At 42.2% G+C, this 22519-nt stretch overlaps 2 protein-coding genes across 6 annotated transcripts; one reads left to right on the forward strand and one right to left on the reverse strand.

Moving 5' to 3' along the window:
• Positions 1 to 323: 323 nt before the first annotated feature.
• ccdc66 (coiled-coil domain containing 66) lies at positions 324 to 10124 on the forward strand. Of its 5 annotated transcripts, none has more exons than XM_026348428.1 (21): positions 324 to 484; positions 1285 to 1343; positions 1559 to 1581; positions 1730 to 1975; positions 2077 to 2314; positions 2548 to 2665; positions 2926 to 3017; positions 3282 to 3334; positions 3747 to 3839; positions 4089 to 4223; positions 4669 to 4907; positions 5292 to 5376; positions 5473 to 5646; positions 5778 to 5856; positions 6356 to 6418; positions 6565 to 6763; positions 6867 to 7071; positions 7163 to 7215; positions 7537 to 7703; positions 8261 to 8394; positions 8514 to 10124. In XM_026348428.1, the coding sequence occupies exons 1-21, from the start codon at positions 474 to 476 to the stop codon at positions 8613 to 8615; spliced, it is 2568 nt and encodes an 855-aa protein (XP_026204213.1). In that variant the 5' UTR covers positions 324 to 473; the 3' UTR covers positions 8616 to 10124. The 5 variants fall into 5 exon arrangements, with proteins under 5 accessions (XP_026204213.1, XP_026204214.1, XP_026204209.1 ...); XM_026348429.1 differs by having other exon boundaries at positions 5473 to 5631; positions 6353 to 6418; XM_026348424.1 differs by having other exon boundaries at positions 6353 to 6418; positions 8514 to 10123.
• Positions 10125 to 11096: 972 nt separating this feature from the next.
• Positions 11097 to 22436, reverse strand: LOC113153501. Its single transcript, XM_026347158.1, is given in 17 exon segments — positions 11097 to 13190; positions 13501 to 14311; positions 14818 to 14967; positions 15083 to 15261; positions 15789 to 15897; positions 16150 to 16309; positions 17153 to 17275; positions 17419 to 18471; positions 18569 to 18711; positions 19436 to 19727; positions 19729 to 19904; positions 19907 to 19939; positions 20441 to 20627; positions 20976 to 21130; positions 21412 to 21540; positions 22114 to 22300; positions 22431 to 22436. Coding segments are annotated over 16 exon segments (4422 nt in total). The 5' UTR covers positions 22431 to 22436; the 3' UTR covers positions 11097 to 12655.
• Positions 22437 to 22519: the final 83 nt, after the last annotated feature.

Raw genomic sequence — 22519 nt, forward strand, 5'->3', positions numbered from 1 at the left:
TGATAGGCTTTGTATATGATAATAAATTTGTATTTGCACTCGGCTAATCTCTATGTGAGTTATGATTGTACTGTAAGTATTAGCAGTACTGGTGGTAGGAGTGATAAGCAAACAGGTATTTGCGTATATGTTATACTTTAGATTATTGTGCCTATCGTTTTATTAAATTCCCAGTCACCTTAAATGCAACACATTCTAACGTAAACGTCCAAACGAAGACGCTGATTGGCTGTTACTTTTAGATCGAGGAAAGAATCAGCCAATCATTCACGCTTTTCTTGGTCGTTGTCAGCAACCAACGTACACAACATGACATCCAGGAAGTGGCGTGTCTTGCAGTTCGGCAAATCCAAAAAACAACGGGACAATAAACACCTTTATTAAATTACATAATCTACAGTAACCTTGTATTTTGAGTTTTTATAAAGTTTTCAGTAAACGCGCGGCAGTCTCGGTAAACATCTCCTGTCGGTATGAATCTCGGGTGAGTCTTTTTATTTTCAAATTAACATTAGCTAGCTAGGCTAACATCTTATTGTCCGAATGTGTCGCAGTGAAATTACTTAGACGGGCAGTATCGTGTTGTTCGCAGCCAACCTTTGCAAATTCCACAAAAAGCTTTTACCAAAACATGCAACATGATTTGTCGTACATACACAGTTCAGATAACACAAATAAGAAGCATGTAGCTTCATAGACAACGTGTTGTAGCTTTGATGCAGCATCGTTGCTTTCTGTAATCTAGTCTCGTTGTAATTGGTCCACAAGAGAAAAAAAAAGAACAATAAATTACACGTCAGGGCTCTAATAAAGACGTAGAACTGTGAAACAAAATGAACCTGTGCTATGCTGTTAAACTTTATGGTGAAAGTGTGGCGTGTTAATAACAGTATGACTGAGGTGGACAGGAATATACTTAAAATACTATTTGTATGTGTATCTGCTCATCTGAAAATAAGAAAAAGTTTTGGTGTTATACCAGAGGCCGAACAGACTGAGATATTTTAAATTAATATATATTCCAACAGTGACACTCTATTCTTAACTAGTCTCTAACTTACAGGATACAGTAACCCTCAGACCTGTCTGTTCAGTTTAGCTCATCATTGTCCCACAATTAAAACAAATACTACAGGCTGTGTGCACTATGACAATCAAAAAACACTTTGGAAACAGGAGCTGGCGCTTTACAGACAGTACACAATACAGTAGTTGTTCTAGTCAACTCTTTTATGCTATTGTGTTTTTGTTGTTAAGCTTGATATCTCCTGTTTTTGTGAACAGAGATGGCCTGCTGTTTGAACTTGAAAATGGAAAACCCAAGCTGATTTTACTCAGTCATGGTGAGACATTTCAGCTTTTATGATTGTTAGTTTCCATGGAACATTCACTCATGTATCTGGTCTTCTGATTAGATCCTAATCAACCCCCAAGTTGTTTGCATATGGTCTATGCTAAAATGGTAAATTTATTAGGATAGGACTGATGACTAATAGTTTAAGAGCTGTAAGGTTCACGCATTCTAACAGGAAATATGTCATATATTTTTCCACTGCAGGTGTGGAGAAGAATCCAAAAAAGGTAAGAATATTTTTTTAGCCCGATCTTTACATTTTTATACAACTGCACCGGTGAATCCACTTTGATGACATATTGCAGTAAACAGCACAACTCTATAGTTGCATAGTTATACTTTTTATAGTTTTAGCTAATCTAGTTTAATTCTCAGCAGCCGTCCTTCAGGCCCAGAGCGGCTAACATCCTTAGCTCCAGACAGCCTTCCTATGTGGAAGAAGTTGAAGAGGAGCGTCCAGTCCGTCACCAGGCAGCGAGGCACAGAGCAGGCAGGAGCAAGGTTGAAGGAGCAGCTACTTCTTTCACCTCCAATACCGCCAAGACTGCAGAGAGGAGCACTAATCTGACATCATCCAAAACAAATGAGATCAAAGGAGGCGATGTCAAAGCTGTGGCCAAGGTAAGCGTCATACTCCGTCTTATTTGTTTGCTTCACTCTTGACCCTTCATTCTTCTAATGCACATTCACCTGCTCTTTCTCTGTGTGTGGGTGTGCTAAAGGTGAAGTCAGAGGGACATAAACACAGTTCTGCTGGTGGTGCCCTGAGATCCAACAAGAAAACAGGACAGCCTCAGAAAGTTATGACACTAGGTAGCCGAAAGGACACACTGGCCAGTGGGAACACAGGATCGAAGGACAGCGTGGTGTGTCTGACAAGTGAGCAACTCCAGCAGATCCTCAACACTGTGGAGACCTCCAACAATGGCCATCACCTTTTAGAGAACCACAGAACTGAAGGTGTGTGTAGGGATGGTCTTAACAATGATAGTGGCATGAGTAAACAGGGAAATCCTGGACAAACTGAGTCAACAGTAGCAAAATACTCAAAAATAAAAATATAAATAAGGCATGCTTCTGAGAAGCAATTAGTCAATTTATTACTTGTACCCATTTGTGACAATATACTTCTTATCAGTATAATCCAATCCAACTCTAATGTTTTCAAACACACTCAAAATCCTGCTCCTCAGTGAATGGAAGAGGAGGACACACGAAGCAGGAAGACAGCGGAGGAGGAGAAGACATAAAGAATGAAGGAGAAGGAGGGGTAACTGACACAACTAGAAGCTCACAGGATAAAGACAATAGGTGAGGAACTCCCCCCAGCAGACGTTTGAATATGATGTTTATTCTGCTGGTCGAAGAGAGGTCTTCAGGATAAAGACGACAACATCTAATGTACAGGGATCTAAAAGTTATTCTTTAATAGGTACTTACACAATAAGTGATTCTACAATTCAGGACATGCCAGCAGTACTAGTCAGGTCAGATCAAATTAAGGATCATAGTGTGCAAATCAGTATTTCTAAAATAGTGGTTAAAAACAGAATGTTGTTGCTATTGTCCAGGTTGTCTGGATGTTTGTTCAGCTGGCTGGAGGAGCAGTCGGACAGCAGAGCAGCAATCGATGCCAAAAGGGCACAGTGGAGGAGAGAGCTAGGTAAACACACACGCATCCATTTTAAAACTTGAGTTATTACTGTATAATAACAAACCCACAGACATTCTGACCGTTTCTCCAGCTCTGTGTGTTTTTGTCCAATTTTTAGCAGAGTGTAAAACTGTGAAAAGTCTCACTGCATTAGTTAGACATTTAATACCCTAAATTATTGATTTAAAAACTATCAGAACATACAGCTGAATAAAACATTGGTTTAGTATGGTTTTATTAATTAGTTCTGACAAGTGTGTGTCTCTGTGTTAGATGAGCAAGTGGCATTGAAACAGCAGCAGCGTTCAGCCCCTGGCAGGCTCCAGGTATGACACATATTTCACCACTTATTTTTATTTATTTAGTTTCACTTTGTGTGTAGGTGGGGACAAATAAATATATATATATCAGCCCAGTTTCACAAATCACAAATGTACTTCAAGACATTTTACAGCATATGAGACGACCGCAGTTTTATTTACATTCAAGAACCAAACACCTCTGACAACAAACTGAACTGAGGTGCTGATAGTTTCACCTGTTATATAAATAATACATCTGTAAACGTACAGTAAGTGTGTTCATCTCATACTGATTGAAATGCTTTGAATTTGTATTATTTATGTTTTTTTTAATATAACATTTTACAGATTTATTAAATGTTGACAAAGCTTGGAAACCCACTTCTTTTTTATGCAATATTCTAATATTTCATATATTTCTGTGTGTTTATCTCAGGCTGAGGAAGACAGGGACAGTGTGTTATCAGTCCAGAGCTCCATCAGCCACAGAGAACAACCTGCAGCCATCAAATCCAGCCTCAAACTTGGGGTAAAACTGACCTGTTATTAAAGTTTGTTGTTTTATGGGGCAGCATATCTATACACAGCAGCTTGTAACAAACAATTCGGGAAAATAATAATAATAATAATAATAATAATAATAATAATAATAATAATAATAATAAATAATTTTGCACATGAATCATGCAAAGTGCTTCATGAAAATCCACATTATAACATTTAAAAAATGCTTTTTAAAGTCATTAAAGTTATTGTGTGAACTGTGATTTGTCTGTAGGACGTCATGCCGATGGAGGAGGTGCTGAGTGTGGAGAGGAGAGAGGAGCAGAGGAGACGCTGGCTGGACGAACTGGACCGACAGAGGGAGGAGATGACCGAGCGCAGGAGACGAGAGAAACTGCTACAGAGCCAGGTGCAGTAAAAACAGTAGAAGCCAGACAGTTACAATAGACACAGAGTAGAATCCAAGTACAGAAGAAATAGAGTTGAGTAGAGATAGGTACAGGAATGGTGCAGCTGACACAGAGAAATAAAGAGATTGTATAAACCCTACAGGTACTGCAGAGATGGAGTAAAAACCAGACAGGTGCAATGGAAACACAGTAGAAACACATACAGCAACATAGTAGATATCAGACAGGTATAACAGAGACAGAATAGAAACCCAGCAGGTAGTAGTCACAAAGTAGAAACCTAATAAGAATCTTGAGTCTTTTTTATAAAAACCAGACCAGTGCAGCAGAAACAGAGTAGAAACCAAACAGAAACAGATTAACTGAGGTTAATGATTCTACTCTGTGATGGTCTGTCTTTTATGTTTGTGGCTTTACTGTTTTTGAACGTGTTGGTGTCTGCAGACGGAAGACCACGAGCTCTGGGCCACACACTTTGACTCCCTGCAGAGGAGACCTCCTGTCCAGACTGTGGCTCCGTCAGCTCCGTCAGCTCCACCTCCTGCTCCATCTAATGGCTCTGAGCGGGGGGAGTGGGAGCCCTCTTCCAGCCTGTCCCTGGTCTGGGACACAAGTAGCTGTGGCGCAGAGAGCGTTGGAGCAGTCAGTGTGGATATAACCAGCGGGTACCAGAACAAAGCCAGGTATGAATGGATCAACGGCTTCATGGCCGGGTTAGGGTCATGGTAACCCTAACCCTAACCCTGGCTGTGGCCACTGTACAGCTGAAAAGGCTAAAGTGACTGATGTGTCTTTTTTTTCTCAGAAGTGCAAATCAAACAAACCATTTTTTAATAAGATCTGGACCAATTTCATGGCCTGATTCATATCTGATCTCTGACAGTGCGGTCACTCTCAGAGCAGTCAGATCAGAAATCATGTGGCTGTTTAGCATCTCACTTCTGCAGTTTCTTGTTGGAGTCTGGACCAAACAGTTTTTGAGGAAATGTCTGTTGAACAATTATGTTAAAGTTGTTTTTATTGTAATGAAAGTAAATGTTTATTATTCTTTGTTTTCCTTTATTCAGCTATGTGAGGACTATGACTGCCCTGCTGGACCCCACCCAGATAGAGGAGAGAGAGAGGAGACGGCTCAAACAGCTGGAGCAGCAGGTAGGAGGAGGATGAGGACAAGGTGGAGGGACACTAAGGTTTTATCGCTTTAGCTTCCTTTAAACTTTTACTGTCTCTCCTCCTGTATGGTTCCAGCGAGCGATTGAGGCACAGGTGGAGGAGCGGCGGCGGCAGAGGGAGCAGGAGGAGGCAAGGAGGAGAGAGGAGGAAGAAGAGGATGAGAGGAGGGTGTCACTGGAGAGGGAGATGCTGCAGAGACAGTACGAGCTGGACTCACTGAGGGAACGGCAAAAGGTCGGGGAGCAACAGGTACACACTGCACGATATTTCCACATGGCATCGAACTATTTTTATGTGTCATGTACAGTATGTGAGCAAAATACAGTTCTGTCTGTAGTTTCTGTTGTATTGGTGTTTGACTGTATGTGTTTGTCCCCCAGGAGCAGACGAAACATCAGGCAGAGCTGTCAAAGAAAGTTCACAGTGTGGAAAGATTACAGGAGACACTAGAGCCCGGTGGTGAGTAGCGCCTACTGCAATATTACTGCAAAGCTGACCCCAGTACCCCTTGGTTTACTGTGCTTTACTGACCAAGTGATTTCAACTTGATCATGGAGTTATCTGACTTCACTGAGCCTAACACTGATTCTCCTCAGCTGGTTCTGTTAACGCTGCGTTCTCCTCTGGGTACGAGTGTATTTATTAAAAAGTAGATTTGTTAAATAGGAGCAACGTTGTCAGAACCATGAATGAATTGAACCTGCTGTAGTTCCCCTAAAAGGGTCTTGTGATTGGCCAGTACCATGTTGAGATGGTAGAGATGCAGCAGAGTCTTTCTGCAGGACAAACCTTTTCATAGTTGTCAATGCATTTCATACATGCTTACATACCTTACTCTTTAACATAAAACACTCTTAAATTGCTGTAAAGAGACGGTGTTTTTATATCATTTATCCTGAGTGTGTGTGTGTGTGTGTGTGTGTGTGTGTGTGTGTGTGTGTGTGTGTGTGTTCAGCAGTTACAAGACAGGGTGAGTGTTTGGAGGATGCGGTCATATACAAAGACACCGCTGTACAGACAGGTACTTGATCTATCACTACCTCATATTACTTTTATAGCTACTGCTGCTGCATGATTTTTATAAAACAGAGTACAATAAACATTACTGACAGATTTCTATATTTCTATTACTATATTCAAGCTTATTTTCCTCCTCTCTCTGTGTAGAAGCAGCCCCCTCAGAAGGTGTCTCTGCACAGTACCGGACGCCCGCTCCTCCACACAGCAGGAGCCGAGCAATGACAACAGGCAAGGAGAACATCTGCCTGCAAGTAGGAGGAGGAGGAGGAGGAGACCCATACGAGGCGTTTGCCAGGACAGACAGGAGCAGGAGAGACAAGAGGAGACCAGAGTGGAACACACAGAGGTAGAAACATTTAGATTAATGTAGTTACACTTTAACAGTCTGGTATATTTCAGGTTAAATTACTCTTTAGTTCTTCAGGGTTTAAAGAACTCAACCTTTTCAGACCCAGCCGTCGGTTTGTTCCAGCCTCCGAGCGTTACCCTGCTTCTCTGCAGAGGAACAGACAGGAGAGTCGACTGAAGAGGCAGGCGGAGCTCCTCGCCTTGCAGGAGAGGGCCTGTCTGTCCAGGACTGAGCCTGCTCCTCAGAACCAGGAGCCACGTCTCTGCTCCAACCCCACACAGACGAGAACCAGTCCCAACAGGAAGGTACCACTGAATTCTTCTCTCTGCTTTCAGGTGATGATTTATGTCCCTGAAGCTTTTGGTGGATGTGTGTTAATGACAGTTGACTTTTCAGGTGGAGTGTGTCTCCAATGGACAGAACATCTCTGCAGCCGTCCACACTGAAAGGTGAGCAGTTCTCATTACAGTAAACCCCCGACTCCAAAAGAACACCTTAAAATAAATAAAGCTGACAGAGGAAGAGGTTCGTCCTGGAAGGTTAAGATAATATACGATTCTGTCAGACAAAACAAAACTTTGCTTGTCTATCTGTCCTGGAGAAGCGATTTCTCCTGTGGCTCTTTTTTATTTTATAAGATGGGGAGATTTGTTCAATTTAAAATGTGTAAAGACAGAGGATGTTGTAAGTTTTATTATAATTGATGTATAAATAAAATTGGAATTGATATTTAAGATGAAGTGGTGACTTTAATTAACACATTTCCTCAGGGGCCGCTCTCCTCCTGTCCCTGCCGTCAGACACAGAGTGCAAAGTCGTCAGGCCTCCAGTCCTTCTCCTTCAGTCCTGGAGTTCATTCCCTATGTCCGCACTGACGAAGTCTTCAACCTGGACCCACTGGAGCCTGCTGACACCCCCCTACCTGACACATACACAGGTCAGAGATCATTACATATAGTCTCTGTTCTACAAATAAGAGGGTGATGTGATAAAAAGGAGGCACAGAATGAACCGTTCATATTTATTAGTGATGGTAATGCTTCATTTTACAGGTCCTTTATTTTCTAGATAATATCCTGGAAAAGTTTCTTGTCATATCCTAAACATTGTATTTGATTTTATATATTTATATTTGTGGGATTTTTACTAAGACATTTTCCATGAAAAGCATACACAGTTAATGGGGTAGTAGTAAAAGTAAATATTGTTCATGAAGAGATTTATATCCATCTGAAATTCCTAAGACTGAGAATAATTAAGTTTTATTTCACATGACCAGTTGTCCATAAAGTGCGCCTTACTTCCTGGAAAGTTATTGGAAAATCCTGATTTTTGGTCGGTTCATTGGATAAAAACAACCAAATTTAAAATGTCATGATTTTCTCCAGGTTATATTAGTAAATACACAAATCAATGGATAATAAAATGATCGCTTGTTGCTGCCTGAGTTGCCACTAAGGTCTGCTGTATTTAAACTTACTTTGTCTTTGTCAGAAGATCCTCCTAAGAGCTCAGCGTCTGTTCCTGCTCCCTCTCATCGAGACGCCCTCCTCCACCCGGAACTGCTTCGTAACACCCACACCCACCGACAGCAGGAGATCCTGAGAGGCCTGGCTCAGCTACGGCAGGTAACACAACACACGCTAACAAGATGCTTTAATCTACTTAATTGACGAGGGGCCGACTAAACCCAGACTTTAATATTTAACAAGTGTAGGTGTACAAACCTGTGTTTTTGTGTTTTCAGGGTTTATTACAGAAGCAGAAAGAGTTGGAGACGGACCTGAATCCTCTGCTGAAGCGCCATGACAACGAGCTCCGGCCGTCCTCTGCCACACACCGCATGTGACCTCAGACTGTGTTCTCTGAGGAACCACGACATCTCATTCGGTCATCCAACACTCTGGATCTGGATGTTTAATGTGCCACAACATGCAGGAGCGAAGGATTGAGGTTTCAAGTCTGCTTGGGGTTTAAACTGTAAACTTCCTCTGTTCCTAAAGGGTACGAGTCCTTGTTCTATTCAGTGTATCAACATATTGTTTTAGTGCCAGGGACATTTTAATACACTTTGGCACAGATGGAGGTTTGTGTAGTTTGTCCCCATCACATCTTCTGGATCTTGTACCAGGAGAAGGGTTTACAGCCAACAAAACCTGTTTCAGTCGTCATAAGGGCACCTGACTTTGATTTTTAAGACAGACTTGAAAACCTTTATGTTTACATTTTACTTAAATATGAAGAAACAGAAGATTTGAAAACAAAATTCTAGAAGAAGTCGGATCAAAACAAAAACTCAGGTCTTTGTCGACTGTCACAAGACTTTCCCTGGAGCCATCGGCTTTGGTGCTTAGTTTTAGCCGTTCATTGTGTGTTTAGAGAGCGGTCACATGTTGTGTGGAGAAGAAAATGTAAACATCTGTTCATACAGTTTTTTTTTGGTACAGAAACAGTCTTGACTCCATGATGATGGTTTTACAACCTATTGATTAGTTTACTGTCGACTTCAGTAGTGCTGCAGATGTAATGGTTTTCCTACTATAATGATTTGTTGCATACAAACTAGCAGAGCAGTTGGTAACAGTAAAGTAGTTTCCTTTGTTGGCTTTGTCATATTTTGGATCCAATTCTGAAACTACAAGTCAGAAGAGCTACAGCATAAAGGTCCATCATAAAAAAATAAATGGAATCTATAGTATTTCTGCAGAGCCCCACCCAGAATCACCTATAATATGACCTCTTTAACTCTGTTCAGACTTGATGTTTGGGAAATGTGTCAGCAACAGTTTCATCCAGTGAACATCCAGTTACATTAATAGAACCGCACAGATAAAAACACATCCCACCAGTTTAAAACCTGGAGATGAATGTGGACAAAACTCAACATCAGCACTTGACTGAGCTTTTAAACATCTCGTATTTTCTATAAACCTGATTCATCGTTTCTACCTCGCGGCTCCTTTTCAAACTAACTACTGCTCATGTTTTCTCCAGCTCATGAACTGAATGTAAATGGATGAGCAACATGTTTTTTATGTCAGGGTTGTATTTTAAAATTCACTTTTTAATGCACTTTCTTAAAGAATGACACCGTACCAAACAGGTATTACGTTTAGTTTGTTTCCTTCTTGAAGATTAGAAAGTATCACACTGGAAGCAGAAGCAGTCGACCTATTTAAATGAATTAAAATATTATGTTTTGTTTCTTCAGCTTCCTGCTGGTCGAGGGGCTTGTTTCCTTTTATGTTTGTGTGATTTTTTTCAGTTTCAATGTGTTTTTAATTTATTTTAACTGTAATAAATAAACTGTACTGAATTTCATCCAGTTGATGTTGAAACACTTCTTGTTTAATGTTTGTTTATTATAGCTTAGATTTGTATTTCTTTGTTTTATTCAACATTTCAATGAAATGATACGAAATCTGCATTTATCAGACTAAAATTCTCTGATGTTCAACATAACTTCTCATCTCATCTTTGTGGTAATTTTTCATATGAAGTATTAACTGACCTGGTTGAAGGGTTTAGAAAACCATCTTCTGTCTTCAGGTGTTTTCAGACACAGCAGCTGGAAAACGTCGCTCTGGAGAGAAGCCTCAGGACGCGACGTCAGAGAAGTGGGAGAAGACGGATGGATGAAGCCGATTCGGGTCACTTCCTGTTTTAGGGTCATAGGGTTGTAAAACATAAAAAACAAAACTGAATTTGATGCTGTTTGTGAAAATGATCACTAAAAAGTGTTGTTACCTTAACTACCTACCTGAAGAACAAAAACAGCAGTCAGTAAAGGTGAAGCTGATTTTAACCACCTAGTGACTGTAGGTTAATCCAGAAAAGATGCATCAGCATTTTTATAAGAATCTAAGGCTGTAAAAAGTAATTAGTAACTTTTGTGGAACAAAAGTACATCGTTTTCCTCTGATCTGTAGTTTACTTGAGTAGAAGTACCTCAAAACTGTACTTCACAGAGAGGAAACAGACAAATAGAAGCTGATTTGGAAAATGTCATTTTGCTAAAATTATTTTTAGTGGACCTCTGAGAAGATAATAAACATTTTAAATTATTTTTTTTATCTCGTGTGGACAGTTTGCAAGATATGAACATCTGAAATATCTTTCAGGACTGTTGAAGCTTGGCGTATTTTTGATGCAGACTGAAGACGAGAGTTGTGAACTGAACTCCAACTTGCAAACTATGTTAACACTAAATTCGAATCGGCCGTTATATGATAAACGTTTCATGCCCACTGTGAGCTGCTTGTACCATGACCTCGTTACTGTTGAGGTCTAGGGTGCAGTCAGTGGAAAAATCTCGAGTCAAATTCGCTGGTGTCGCAGGCAATTTTAATACAAATCATGTAAAAAACAAACAAACAAAAACAATATAAAAAAGATTTTTAAGTTAAAACCAGTCTTTTACACTTTCTACATACAACAACAACTGAACAAACAGCTCCCAGGACAACAAACCAAACATTCAGTACAAAGGTACATAGAACTATTTTACAAGACATAAGTGTCCTCTGGAAGACGTGTGAGGCAGTCTGACCCTTTTATTCATTTACAGTTTTAAAGTTCTCACATCTCCTTAGCTTCTAATTTCAGATCCAGTGTGGATCCAAGTCTTCTCTATGATGCAAAGAGGACAGATAAGCAGCTCAGGTCTCCTCACGGTAGAAAACGTCCTCAAAGTGCTGGACACGCCTTCAGTCAGAAACCGCTGAGGTGGTGGTGCATTCAAGAAAGTGAGGAACTCAGATTCAGCTAGAGGCTGATAACATTTTAGTCACAGAAACAAAACAGGTTTAACAAAAAGTCAGCTGGAACTGATAAGACCTCCGAACACTCGTTTAGACAGAACCAGCAGATTTGAAAAGCTCTTTCAAAAGCGGACTTACGTACATGACGGGTATTAGTCTGAGTTAGAAGTGATTAAACTTTGGAAAGAGACTGAATCTCTCACAGACTAGTCCAAACTGTGAGGTATGGCCTTTTCTCCAGTGTTTTATGTGTTACTCAGTACTAACACACCAACAGGTGGAGGTCATAAAGAGCAGAGTGTGAGCAGGTTCACAGTCTGCACACTACTACAAAAGTTACCATCTATTCACATAGATGATCAGAAATCAGAAACTTCTGAGGCTTTCAGAGGTGAAAACAAGTTATATGGCTCGGCCCTGATCCAGTCCTGGATGATTATTATCCTGGACACTTCAGTCACAGAGACATTTATATGATCGACTAAAGAGAAATGTTGACAATACAGAGACATCACGGGAGAATAAATGATGTTTATTCTCCTTCATTAAAAAGGTGGGAAAACACATCAACATCTGGTGATGCAAAGTAAATAAAAAACATCATCTACTAGTCGCTTCTAGAGCCATAAATTATTAATCGCTTGAAACCTTGGAGTGTTTGGATTTTATATCATTTGTAATTAAATTAGCAGAAGACATTTTTTGTCAAAGTGTCAAAGTAAATCATGTTCTCCTCTCTCTCTCTCTCTCTCTCTCTCCCTCTCTCTGACAGTATTTCTACTGGAACTATCAAAAGCAAAAATGTCAATAACAAAAGCAACAAAACTGCTCTGAACATTTCATCATTTTTCATTTAACCAATTTAACAAACCCGCGTGACTGAGGGAGATAATGATCCAGGACGGTTGTGGTTCAGGTTTAGACAACACCCTGAGTTTGGGAGCTGCATGCAGACTGTTCTCACTTCCTGCTTTCTTCAGAGCGTCGTTGGTTATTTGAGATCTAGGGTGCAGTCAGACTCTGGACGCCCTGGTTAGTAATTAGTTTGGTAATTAATCTTTAACAGGTGTGTGGAGGTTACTGGAGCAGGTTACCTGGGCTGGTCAGCTGATGTACATAAACTTGCTCTCTACATCCCGTTAAAGCCCCCTCCTCGTTGCCCCCCTCTGTACCTGCTGTTTCCCTGACCTGCAGGGTTGTGGTAGCCCCCCATCAGACTGGCACCTGTGCCAGCTTGTGGGAAGCCCCAGACCAAAGTGGCAGCACCTGGAGGGCCCAGTCCCCCTGTCCAGACAGGCGTGGGGCCCAGGATGCTCCTTATTCCTCCCAGGGTAGTCAGGGGCCCCAGCATGTGGCCCGAGGAGAAGGGCTGGCTGGGGAGTCGAGCCAGATGTGGGGGCTGCAGGATGCCGACGCCCCACTGCTGCTGCGGTGGATGCTGAGGATGTGAAAGTCTCGGCGGGAGATGCTGATGCTGGTTGTTGATGTGCTGCACGTGTTGTTGTTGTTGAGCCTGTTGCAGTCGGGGCAGAGCACGATTTGGGTTGTCATCCTGATCTGTTACCGTGGTGATGCAACCAGTGAGCGTGGTGCTGCTGGCTGTGCTGTTTCCAGGTGGTGCTCCCTCTGGTTTCTTAGGCTGTTCCTGACCTGAATGTGTGTCTCTGAGGAGAAAACACACACGTTTATCATCTGGTTGACTTCTTTTTCTGATCAGACAGTTTCTGACAGACTTATCAATCCAAACGCTCTTGTAAAGCTGCATTTGTTCAGATAAAGACTTGTTTTGTATGACTGACACCTTTGATCCTGAGCTACCTGCTGAAGATGCAGACACACTCTACCTGCACCAACCACATACAGAATATTAATGCTCACTAAGTTCAGAGTTTGTTTCAGAGTGAAAGGGAAACACGTCCGCCCACGAGCCTTTTAACTAAACTGAAGACAAACAACATAGCTTACTTTACCAACCTTGATCTGTCGCCCCCTATAGGACAGGTGGAGGTACTGGAGGCGGCTGCACCATGATTTACAGTGTTGGGAAATGCTGGTTCTCCATGTGGATCTACTTTCTCTGTTCCGTCGCTGGTTGAGTCTGGTTGGTTACTTGGTCCAGTCACTACAGCTGTGTTCTGATTGGAAAAAGGAGGAGATGTCTCCCTAATGCTGGTGCCAGAGCTTCCTCTCAACAACCCCACCACTTTTACAGGCGTACCACCTCTCTGATCTCCAGTCTCTGCTCCTCCCCCTCCTGCTTTCCTCTGTCTCTGAGTAGGAGGCGTCACTCTGTCCTCCCTTCTCTCCTGGTCCCCTAGTTCTGGCTGAAGCGCTGAGTGAATCAGCTCCAGAGTGGCTGCCACTGCTTTCCTGCCAGGAGTGAGCTGGGCTGACTCATTGGGACCTCCCTGAACTAAAGGGGGCGTGACGAGACCACTACCCACCCCAACAGAATTTGAAAGTAGATTTTGAAGGAGGGGGTTGATGCTACAATCCACTTGGGAGTCTAACAGCTGTTTCTGCTCTTTCTGCGCCTGACGCTCAGCCCGGAACTGTGAGATGGCCTGTCGCAGCACTTCGTAGTCTGTGTTTGAATGTTGTGACGACTCCTTACAAGAGTCGTCTGGGACAAGCTGGTCAGAGAGATGGGGGAGAGAGGGGAGTCTGGAGCCAGGCTGTTGAGGCTGGTCGCAGGAGGACAGGGGATGGATGTGTTCTGGGAAGATAGAAGGAGAGCGTTCAGAGCCCGACACAGAGTCACTGTGACTCAGCTGCCTGCCGAGACCTGAGAACAGAGGAGAGCAGTCATTAAACAACAAGAGAGAAACCACAGACATGGAGACAGTAACAGAGGCACAAGGATTTGACAAGAAAGAAAAATATGTGGAATAAAGTGGCAGTCACAGTAACTTTGAGGAAATATAATTCAAAGACCACAAGAATTATATGAAAGATGACGGCTAGCCCCCACGCCTTTCAAACCTGCTAGTTTAACACACATCAGAGGAAAGCTTGATTCCTTTACTGTTAAACAACGGTGCTGATTCCCAGCTTATATTAACGTGCAATCCTGTGACGGTCAAAGTTAGGATTCAGGTGTAGTGGCAGCTAGAGGGGCAAAGTCAATGCAACAACACGACAAGTGGCTCTACTGTGAGTTTATGATTCTGTACCATCACTGAGCCAGAGAAAGCTTCCACTATTTAAATGGGTAAGGCTATTTTTGTTTGGGTGAGCTAAGAGCTCCTCAAATTGCTAGAGATGTTCAGACAAATGTCTTTCTCAACTGACCTTTGGGTGCCAGAAGGTCGTCCATGATTGGCTGCTTGTCCTTGATGTCATGGTAACCAACCAGTCTGGTGAAGTCGTGCAGAATTTCTTCAATCCCAGCCACAATGAAGCCGCTATCGGAATAGGCAGCGAGCTTCTCGAACCGTTGCTCTGATTAAAAGAAACAACAGTTCATGTGATCAATTAAGTTTAGCAGCTAATTAGGTGATGATTGAGTCCATGGTAGCGATCAGCAACCTGGACTCTACGTACTGCTGACACATACCAGTCAGGAACAGTGTGTGACGGTACTGTGTGTATCGGCCCTGGAGCTCAATCAGACAGTTCAGGTCAGGCGAGTGCTGGTTCATCATGTCGCAGTGATGATATGGGAGGAACTCAACTATCTGCCGCTTCTGATAGGCTGACAGTACATCCAGTAGGTTGGCTGCATCTCTCCTGAACCTAACATCCAAACAAACATACACAGGCACATTAAAAGATCTTCCTGTCTGTACTTCAGAGCTCACTCTGTCAGTACTTCCAGGCAAAGTAAGAATCCATCTGATCTGGACTCAAGCTGCAGGATGTTGTAGCATCTTAAGTAACAAGTGGCACAGGTGTCGTTTCTGTATTAAAAACAAGGAGTGATTACACTTTTATGCCTCTGCACAACGATAACCAGAGCTAAAATTACTGAAAGTACAACAGAAACTAAAACAATCTCCCATTTATGGCAAATATTACATACATACTGTCGGGAATTTTAACATAAAAATGACGAGGGTCTGAAGGAGAAGGCTGTTGCTGACAAAGGCTATATCGTAGAAGAAGCTAATACACTTATATATTGATACGATATGTATCGAGAGAACAATCTATCAAAAACAAAGTAGACTTCTAAGGATTAGAAATAAAAGTAGGGCTGTAACTTATAAGGTATTAAACATATTATCATGTAGGGTATAACACACTGCAGACAGCATCAGTACCTGGCTTGTTCTTTTAATTTCTTGTGGGTTTTGCAGTGGACCTTCCACTTCCAAACACTCTCTGGAGAACTATGCTGATCCAGGAACATCAGCAGTGCACCTAGTCGATCTGCAGGGTGACATCTCATTAGTCAGCACACAGTTAAATCCGCAATCAGTCAGGCACTGGTCTCATTTACAACAAGACTAATGCAAATATTCCCAAAACATTTCTAGCTCATGCAAATATTTATTTAATTTTATTTCCTGAAAATAGGTTTCTCAATATTTCTCTTGTAGGACTTGTGTAAGTGTAAAAAGTTCTATTACAATGGTTTAAAAACAAGTCTTTGGTTCCTCTGGATGCAAATTTCTGGCATACCATGAGTGATGAAGTCTGGACTGAGGACTAACTCATCCGAGATGATACAGCCTCCAGATACAAAGAGCTCGATGTAGCTGTTGTTCCTGATGTCGTCCAGGGTATCGATTCCCACAAACACCACAGAGGGGTGTCGCTTCAGAGACACCAAGCCTGGGATCTGAAGGATTTGCACACGAACACGTAAACAAATCTCGCACATTAGTCACAAGTTGCCTATTTAAATAAATGCATCTGCAATAGATGCTAATGAGAAAAAAAATAGTATTAAGCATTAGCAATAATAAATAGTTCCACATTTGACTGTGGTTACTTAAATTTAATTTAAAAATACAGATATAATTCTGCAGTGCCAGCAGATTTCATGCCCTGGTGAATAAACTGCTTCGTTCACAATAACAGTATTTTAAGACATGGGACGTGTTTGATCTGAGGGATTCTCTCCAGGGACAGTGGTGCTGCTCACAGGAGGTGTTTTGCACAAAACAGCTTTATCAGCTAGGGGGAGACACCTCTTCAATGTTGGTAGTGCTCTCATTTTCTACCACACTTACTACAGACTATACTGGGCTGATCTGCACATATACAGAGATGACTGGTTAATGCCCGTCCCGAGGGGCTCACGTCAATTAGTCTAAACATCTGGCAGGGTCTCACCTCCACCCACTGTGAGACAGTTGGCGCCACCTCTAATGTTACATGGTTTGTGACGGTGAAAGCTATCTGGCACCGACAGTTGCAGACAACTGTAACTTCGGCAAATAGAAGTAATGACACAACAGGTAGTGAAGACCAACTCAGCAGCACAAAGAAGAGATGCTATAAAAAAGACACTGTCAGCTCTCATCCACAGTAAAGTCAGATTAGGGCTGACAAACACTGAACAACATGGGATGTCAGAGTAGTTAACCTGCATAGATCACAGTATGAACAAACAAATACTAAAGACTGGTAGTCAAGACACAGAGGAACAGAACTAGTTCTTCAACTTATCAAGAAGCACCTTGTGAATGTGTCCCGCTATGTCTTTGTTCTTAATGATGACCAGCAGTCTGTTTTCAGAGTTTTCTTGGTTCAAAAAAGCCACAGGATCCTGCTCGGTGTTCCCCTGCTTCAACAGGTGTTGCTACAAAATAAAAGCACACACACACACAAATACAAAATGTTGCATGTGGATGAAATGGGCATTGAGGCCTGTAATACTAATACTACTATTAATAATAATGTGAATAATAATAATTATTATTATTATTATGCCCATGATGTTACTTTGACATCTTGATAGAACTGGTCCTCTGGCTCTGTGTGGTGGAGGTAGAACAGCAGAGAGTTTCTCTTGACGTCTTTGATGATCTCCACCAGGTTGCTGAACACTTCTGGCTGCAGCTGACTGATCAGGGAGCTCAGGTCTGTAGGTGGGGGAGCGTGGCCTAAGCCAGTCCCAGAAACAGACACAGAGACCGAGCTGGAGACCGGCTCTGCTAAGTGCTTAGAAGTGACACCAAATCCCAGCAAAGTCCTGTCACAGTTTGACGCTGCAGTAATGCTCCCAGTTTCTACACCAGTCCTGATGGTGCTGTTGTCCTGTGTTTGTCTGACATTCTGAGTCACTGTCCTATTGATCTCTAAAGTGTGGCTTTGCTGTGGTTGCCACTGAGACTGCAGGGACTTGATATGAGGCGGATGGGGTTGGGCAGTGCTGCAGGCGGAACCTGATACAGAGGTAGGAACAGATAAAGTGGCGTGAGAAGTTGGGGGATTCCTGCTGTTTGTAGCATCAGGAGACTGACTCCCCGAAGCGCTGACATCTGCAGTCGTGAGTTCACTGCTCGCAGAAACCTCGTCTTCGTCTGTTGTAGCATTACCTGCTCGAATACCGGCCACAAAAGCACTAACAGTGCTCGCCAACGTGGCATCGGCTTCAGTCTGGCTGGTGTCAGCATTGCGACTCGGCCATCTCTCAAACTCTGTTAGCATGCTGTTAATGCTGGTCTTTAGTGAGTGAACGTAGTCCTGGACCGGAGGACAGGGGTTGTAGAAAGACACATACTGTGAAAACTGTGATATTGAGTTGTGTGGATGCACGTGTTGAAGTTCAGTGGTTTCTGTGTTTGAGGTGGAGTGTGGGGACTGTGGGAAGCTGTAATGAACACTCTGCTCCTGCAGAAGGAGTTGTATCTCTGAAGAGAAGTCGTCTAGATGTTTGTCCACGATGCTGTCTATATCTCTGACAGAAAAAGCAGGAGGAGAGGATACAGATGAAGGAAACACAGATTCACCTGCCAGCTCCTTTGCTTGTCCCCTTTTGTTCCTTTTCACTGGCTACCTTGTGTATCGTGGCTACCACCTGCTTCCTATTTTGATTAACATCTTTTGAATCTTCACTTGGTTTTAAACTTCCGCAAAAGTTCTGTGTTACATCCTTCACCAACCCTGGTTCACCCAAAGCATTCTCCTTCCCTCGTTCAGGGTCTGGTGGTGAGGGGCACGTCTTCCTCTCTGGAGCTGCAGGAACACATGGCTCTTCATTCTTCTGAGGTTTCCCTTTTCTGTCCATGGACACTGCAGCAGGACACAGACCAAGTCAGACAGGGGAAATACACTGCACGTCCAAAACGAAAAAAAAGTCACCACCTCGATTTAACTAAGTGAGCTGACTACCTGAATATACTGAATGACCAGGTTATTCAATCAATTGATTTTTATTCCCTGATGACACGGACATGAATATGTCCAAGATGACAATGTCAGGATTCATGGAGCTCCATTTGTCAACTGTGGTTCAGGGAGCACAACACCTCACTTTCACACATAGATTGGCCACTACAGAGTCCATAAGTGTTAACATTACAGAAGCTTATTAAATCGATGCCACTGAGAATGCATTCTGTAATCAAAGCTAAAGGCAGTTCAACGTAATGTTTAGAGCGGACGGACAGCGTATTATCTTACGAAACTGACTAAAGACATAAAAAGTCTCAACTTCTGCATTATTTTTAAAATTTTATATTCAGATGCAACATGTGGCAAATTAAGTGAGCTTAATTTAAATACTCAGATTATTAAAGTTCTTCATTAGAGGCCAAAAATCACAGACCTTCAAGCTTCAAGTCTACTTTCTGTGAGCTGCTGGTTTTTAATAAACAATGACAGGGAATACATTTTGCCTGACTTTCACATTAAGAGTTGGAAATAGTAAAATGGTCAATATCTAAACTGTACAGCCTGAAACTTGAAACAAACACACCAATTAGATCTAAAATCAACTCAGGCTGGCAGAGGTTACCTGAGAACTCCCTGGAGACTGTGGGAGCTAACCGCTCCTCGTTAGCACCACTGTGGTCCTTGTTAAGTGCGTTGAGCTCATTAGGCTTCGGGGACTGGCAATGGAAGGGGAAGGGGGAGACGGGCATTGGGAAGGAGAAGTTGGAGGACTGGGCTGTGGAGATGGGCACTGGGAGGGAGAGGTCTGAGGACTGGAAACCGGGGGACAGGCACCGAGATGGTGAAGCTGGGAGACTGGGCTCTGGAGATGGGCATTGGGAGGGTGAAGGGGAAGGGCTGGGGTCAGGTGATGGGGCATTGTGAGGGGGAGGGAGGAGGGCTAGGCTCAGGGGATGGGCACTGGAAGGGAGAGGGGGAGGGAGGCGGACTGGGCTGAGGAGACGGGGTGGGGCTCCTCCTGGGGGTTTCAGTTGTTGTGGTGATGCTTGTTGCCGTGGCGAGGTGCTGGAAACGAGGATCCTGAGGGATGTTCTGTCTCTGTGGGTGTATCGCTCCGAACACAGACCTGTAGACAGAGTTCAGACTTGAACATCAACTTTAATTTTTCATGACTGAAGTTTCAGCATCATTGCATTTTCTCTTTCAGCTGTTGCATCATATTGTATAATTCCTTGTGGGATCAAGGACAGGAAATAAAGGCTTGGTGTCTTACTTATCTGCTAAGTACCATAATGCAATTTGTGATCCTGTGTCCTGATGTAAAAGGATGATGTTCATCCTTAAACTGTGTGAAACATACTATTGTGTATCTGCTCTGTTTACTTGCTTTCTTACTTCACAGATCCTCCTCTCTGTTTTTATTCAGACTACCATTCAAACAATACAGTAAAACATCATATCTGAATTCACCTTGAATGATAAAGTAGAATAGAGTGTGTACAGTATTTATGCACAGGACAGATGCAGACTAGTGTTGATGTCTCTGTCAGATTGTTCACATAAAATACCTCAATAATAATGGATATGTTCTGCCTTTGTTATGTACATGCTGACTGGACAGACAGACCTGTTATAGGGATGAGGACCCATGGGATCTGCCACTCTTCTTCCCCCTCCTCTTCGTATCCTCCTGTTCTCCTCCCCGGTCCTGCTCTTCCTCCTCCACCCCGTACTGCTCCATGGTGATTTGTCTCACCGCTGTGGGAGCTGGGACTGAATCCCTCTAAACTACTCATGCTGCCTGCTGTTTGTTCCTAAACACACACAAGGCCACACACTTCGTGAACCAAGAGCAAGTTTTTTACATAAACAATTTGTGAGTATAAGAAAAAAAAAAGGAACTGAAGTGGAGATCAAGATTAAATCTATTTTTATAACAACATGTAATGATAATCAGCACTGTCAACTCTAGATGTTGACTGTATATGATTTCAAAATGGATTCTTTGCATCTCCTTAGTCTCAGTAACAAGTTGAAGCCATATAGATTCTTCACATATTTTTTAATACCTTTTTACACAGGATGACTTGGGATTTTGACCACCAGCACTCAAACAAGAAGCAAATTAAAATGTCGTCCAAACACAAATATTCGTCCGTTACCTCCAACTCCTCCTGCTTTCTTAAGTCGATGTCACAGTTAGTGGGCAGGCCCAGTTTGGTGGCCAGCTTATCAAACGGAGACATCTCCCTCTGTCCATCTTCTTGTCCCTCACTCGGGCTCTGACTGGCTGTTCCACGGGCAGCCTGGCTAAGGCCTGTGAGAACAATAGTAACACTTGACTTCAAATATTTGTTTGGCATCAAAATGAAGCACTTATTTTAGTAGTAGTAGTAATAATAATAATAATAATAATAATATAATAATAATAATAATAATAATAATAATAATAATAATAATATAATAATATATTATTATTCCCAGTGGACAGGCAGCTATATTTAAGAGCCAAGAGTTCAGGGTCTTGTGCAGGGGCAAGGAACTGGGAGTCAACTGCTTAATCAGCTGATCCACAGCTGCCCCCTCTCAGCCAGTCACCTGTCAGCAGGCTGAGGAGTCTGGCAGCTAGATCGGATCCATCTTCACTCAGATCAATGTCCTTCAAACCCACTGAGCCAATCAAAGATGCAAGAGAGTCGGAAGGGGCAGAGACCTGGCTTCCTTCAACTAAAAATAAAAAGCAGAAGTAAAACATATCAGTAAACAGCACACCAATCATATAAGATGCACAATAGCTTTGACAGTGTAAAAGAAAATGTTGATGTTTTTAGATTTAATGACCCAGAGGAAAATCTAATTCACAAAAAGTTTAGACAAAATAAATAAATACATTTTATGAAATAAGTCAGAAAATTAGCAACATGCATGATCAATCAATGTAGAATAATATTCACTAATTATATAATATAATATTATAATTGTATGAATCCACATGATTTGTTCTTTAAGCTGTTAATTTTTTTTCTAATTGTCCTTGATGTTATCACAACTCTTCACCAATTTCTATGGCAACAGGCTATGTGAGATGACATCTTTTCCTCCAGATGCTCCTGTTCTGTCTTAAATTTAGCTGTGACAACTGCTGTGGAGAAGGAACTAAGAATACAGTTTCAGTAATGTTTTGAGTCATTTTTATGCAAAGACCATATGATCCCTAATTTAACTTTCAGCTTGAGTCATTTATTAAAAGTTATTCTGACATAAAAATTTTTGTTTTAAGACAAATTCATGTCTTCTCACCTGGAATCTTGTCATGTCTTCCAGGTTCTTGTGATGCCTTCAGGTATTTCAGAGTCCTCTCTGCCGTCTCCTGTTCCAGCCTCCTCTTCCTCCCTGGTGTCTTAAGCCATCCATCTCCTTCTTCCCTCCTCACCTCATTTTCTGCATTCCTCTTACACGTCAAAACAAGGTCTATCAGCTGCTGCATCTAAACAAAATAACACATATGTGATTTCACTATGGAGAACTTAATATTCACATATAATTTGACAGAAGCCTTTAACCAAATCTTTATGCTTTGAAGTGGTAGTCATAGTGATACAGATGTCAGCTTTCACCTTTTGAGTGTTCACAGAAACCAAAAGGGTTAACAAAAAGTCAGCTGGAATGATAAGACCTCCGAACACTCGGTTTAGACAGAACCAGC

Source organism: Anabas testudineus, chromosome 5 (genome assembly GCF_900324465.2).
Source record: "Anabas testudineus chromosome 5, fAnaTes1.2, whole genome shotgun sequence".
In the NCBI taxonomy this organism is placed as follows: Eukaryota; Metazoa; Chordata; class Actinopteri; order Anabantiformes; family Anabantidae; genus Anabas; species Anabas testudineus.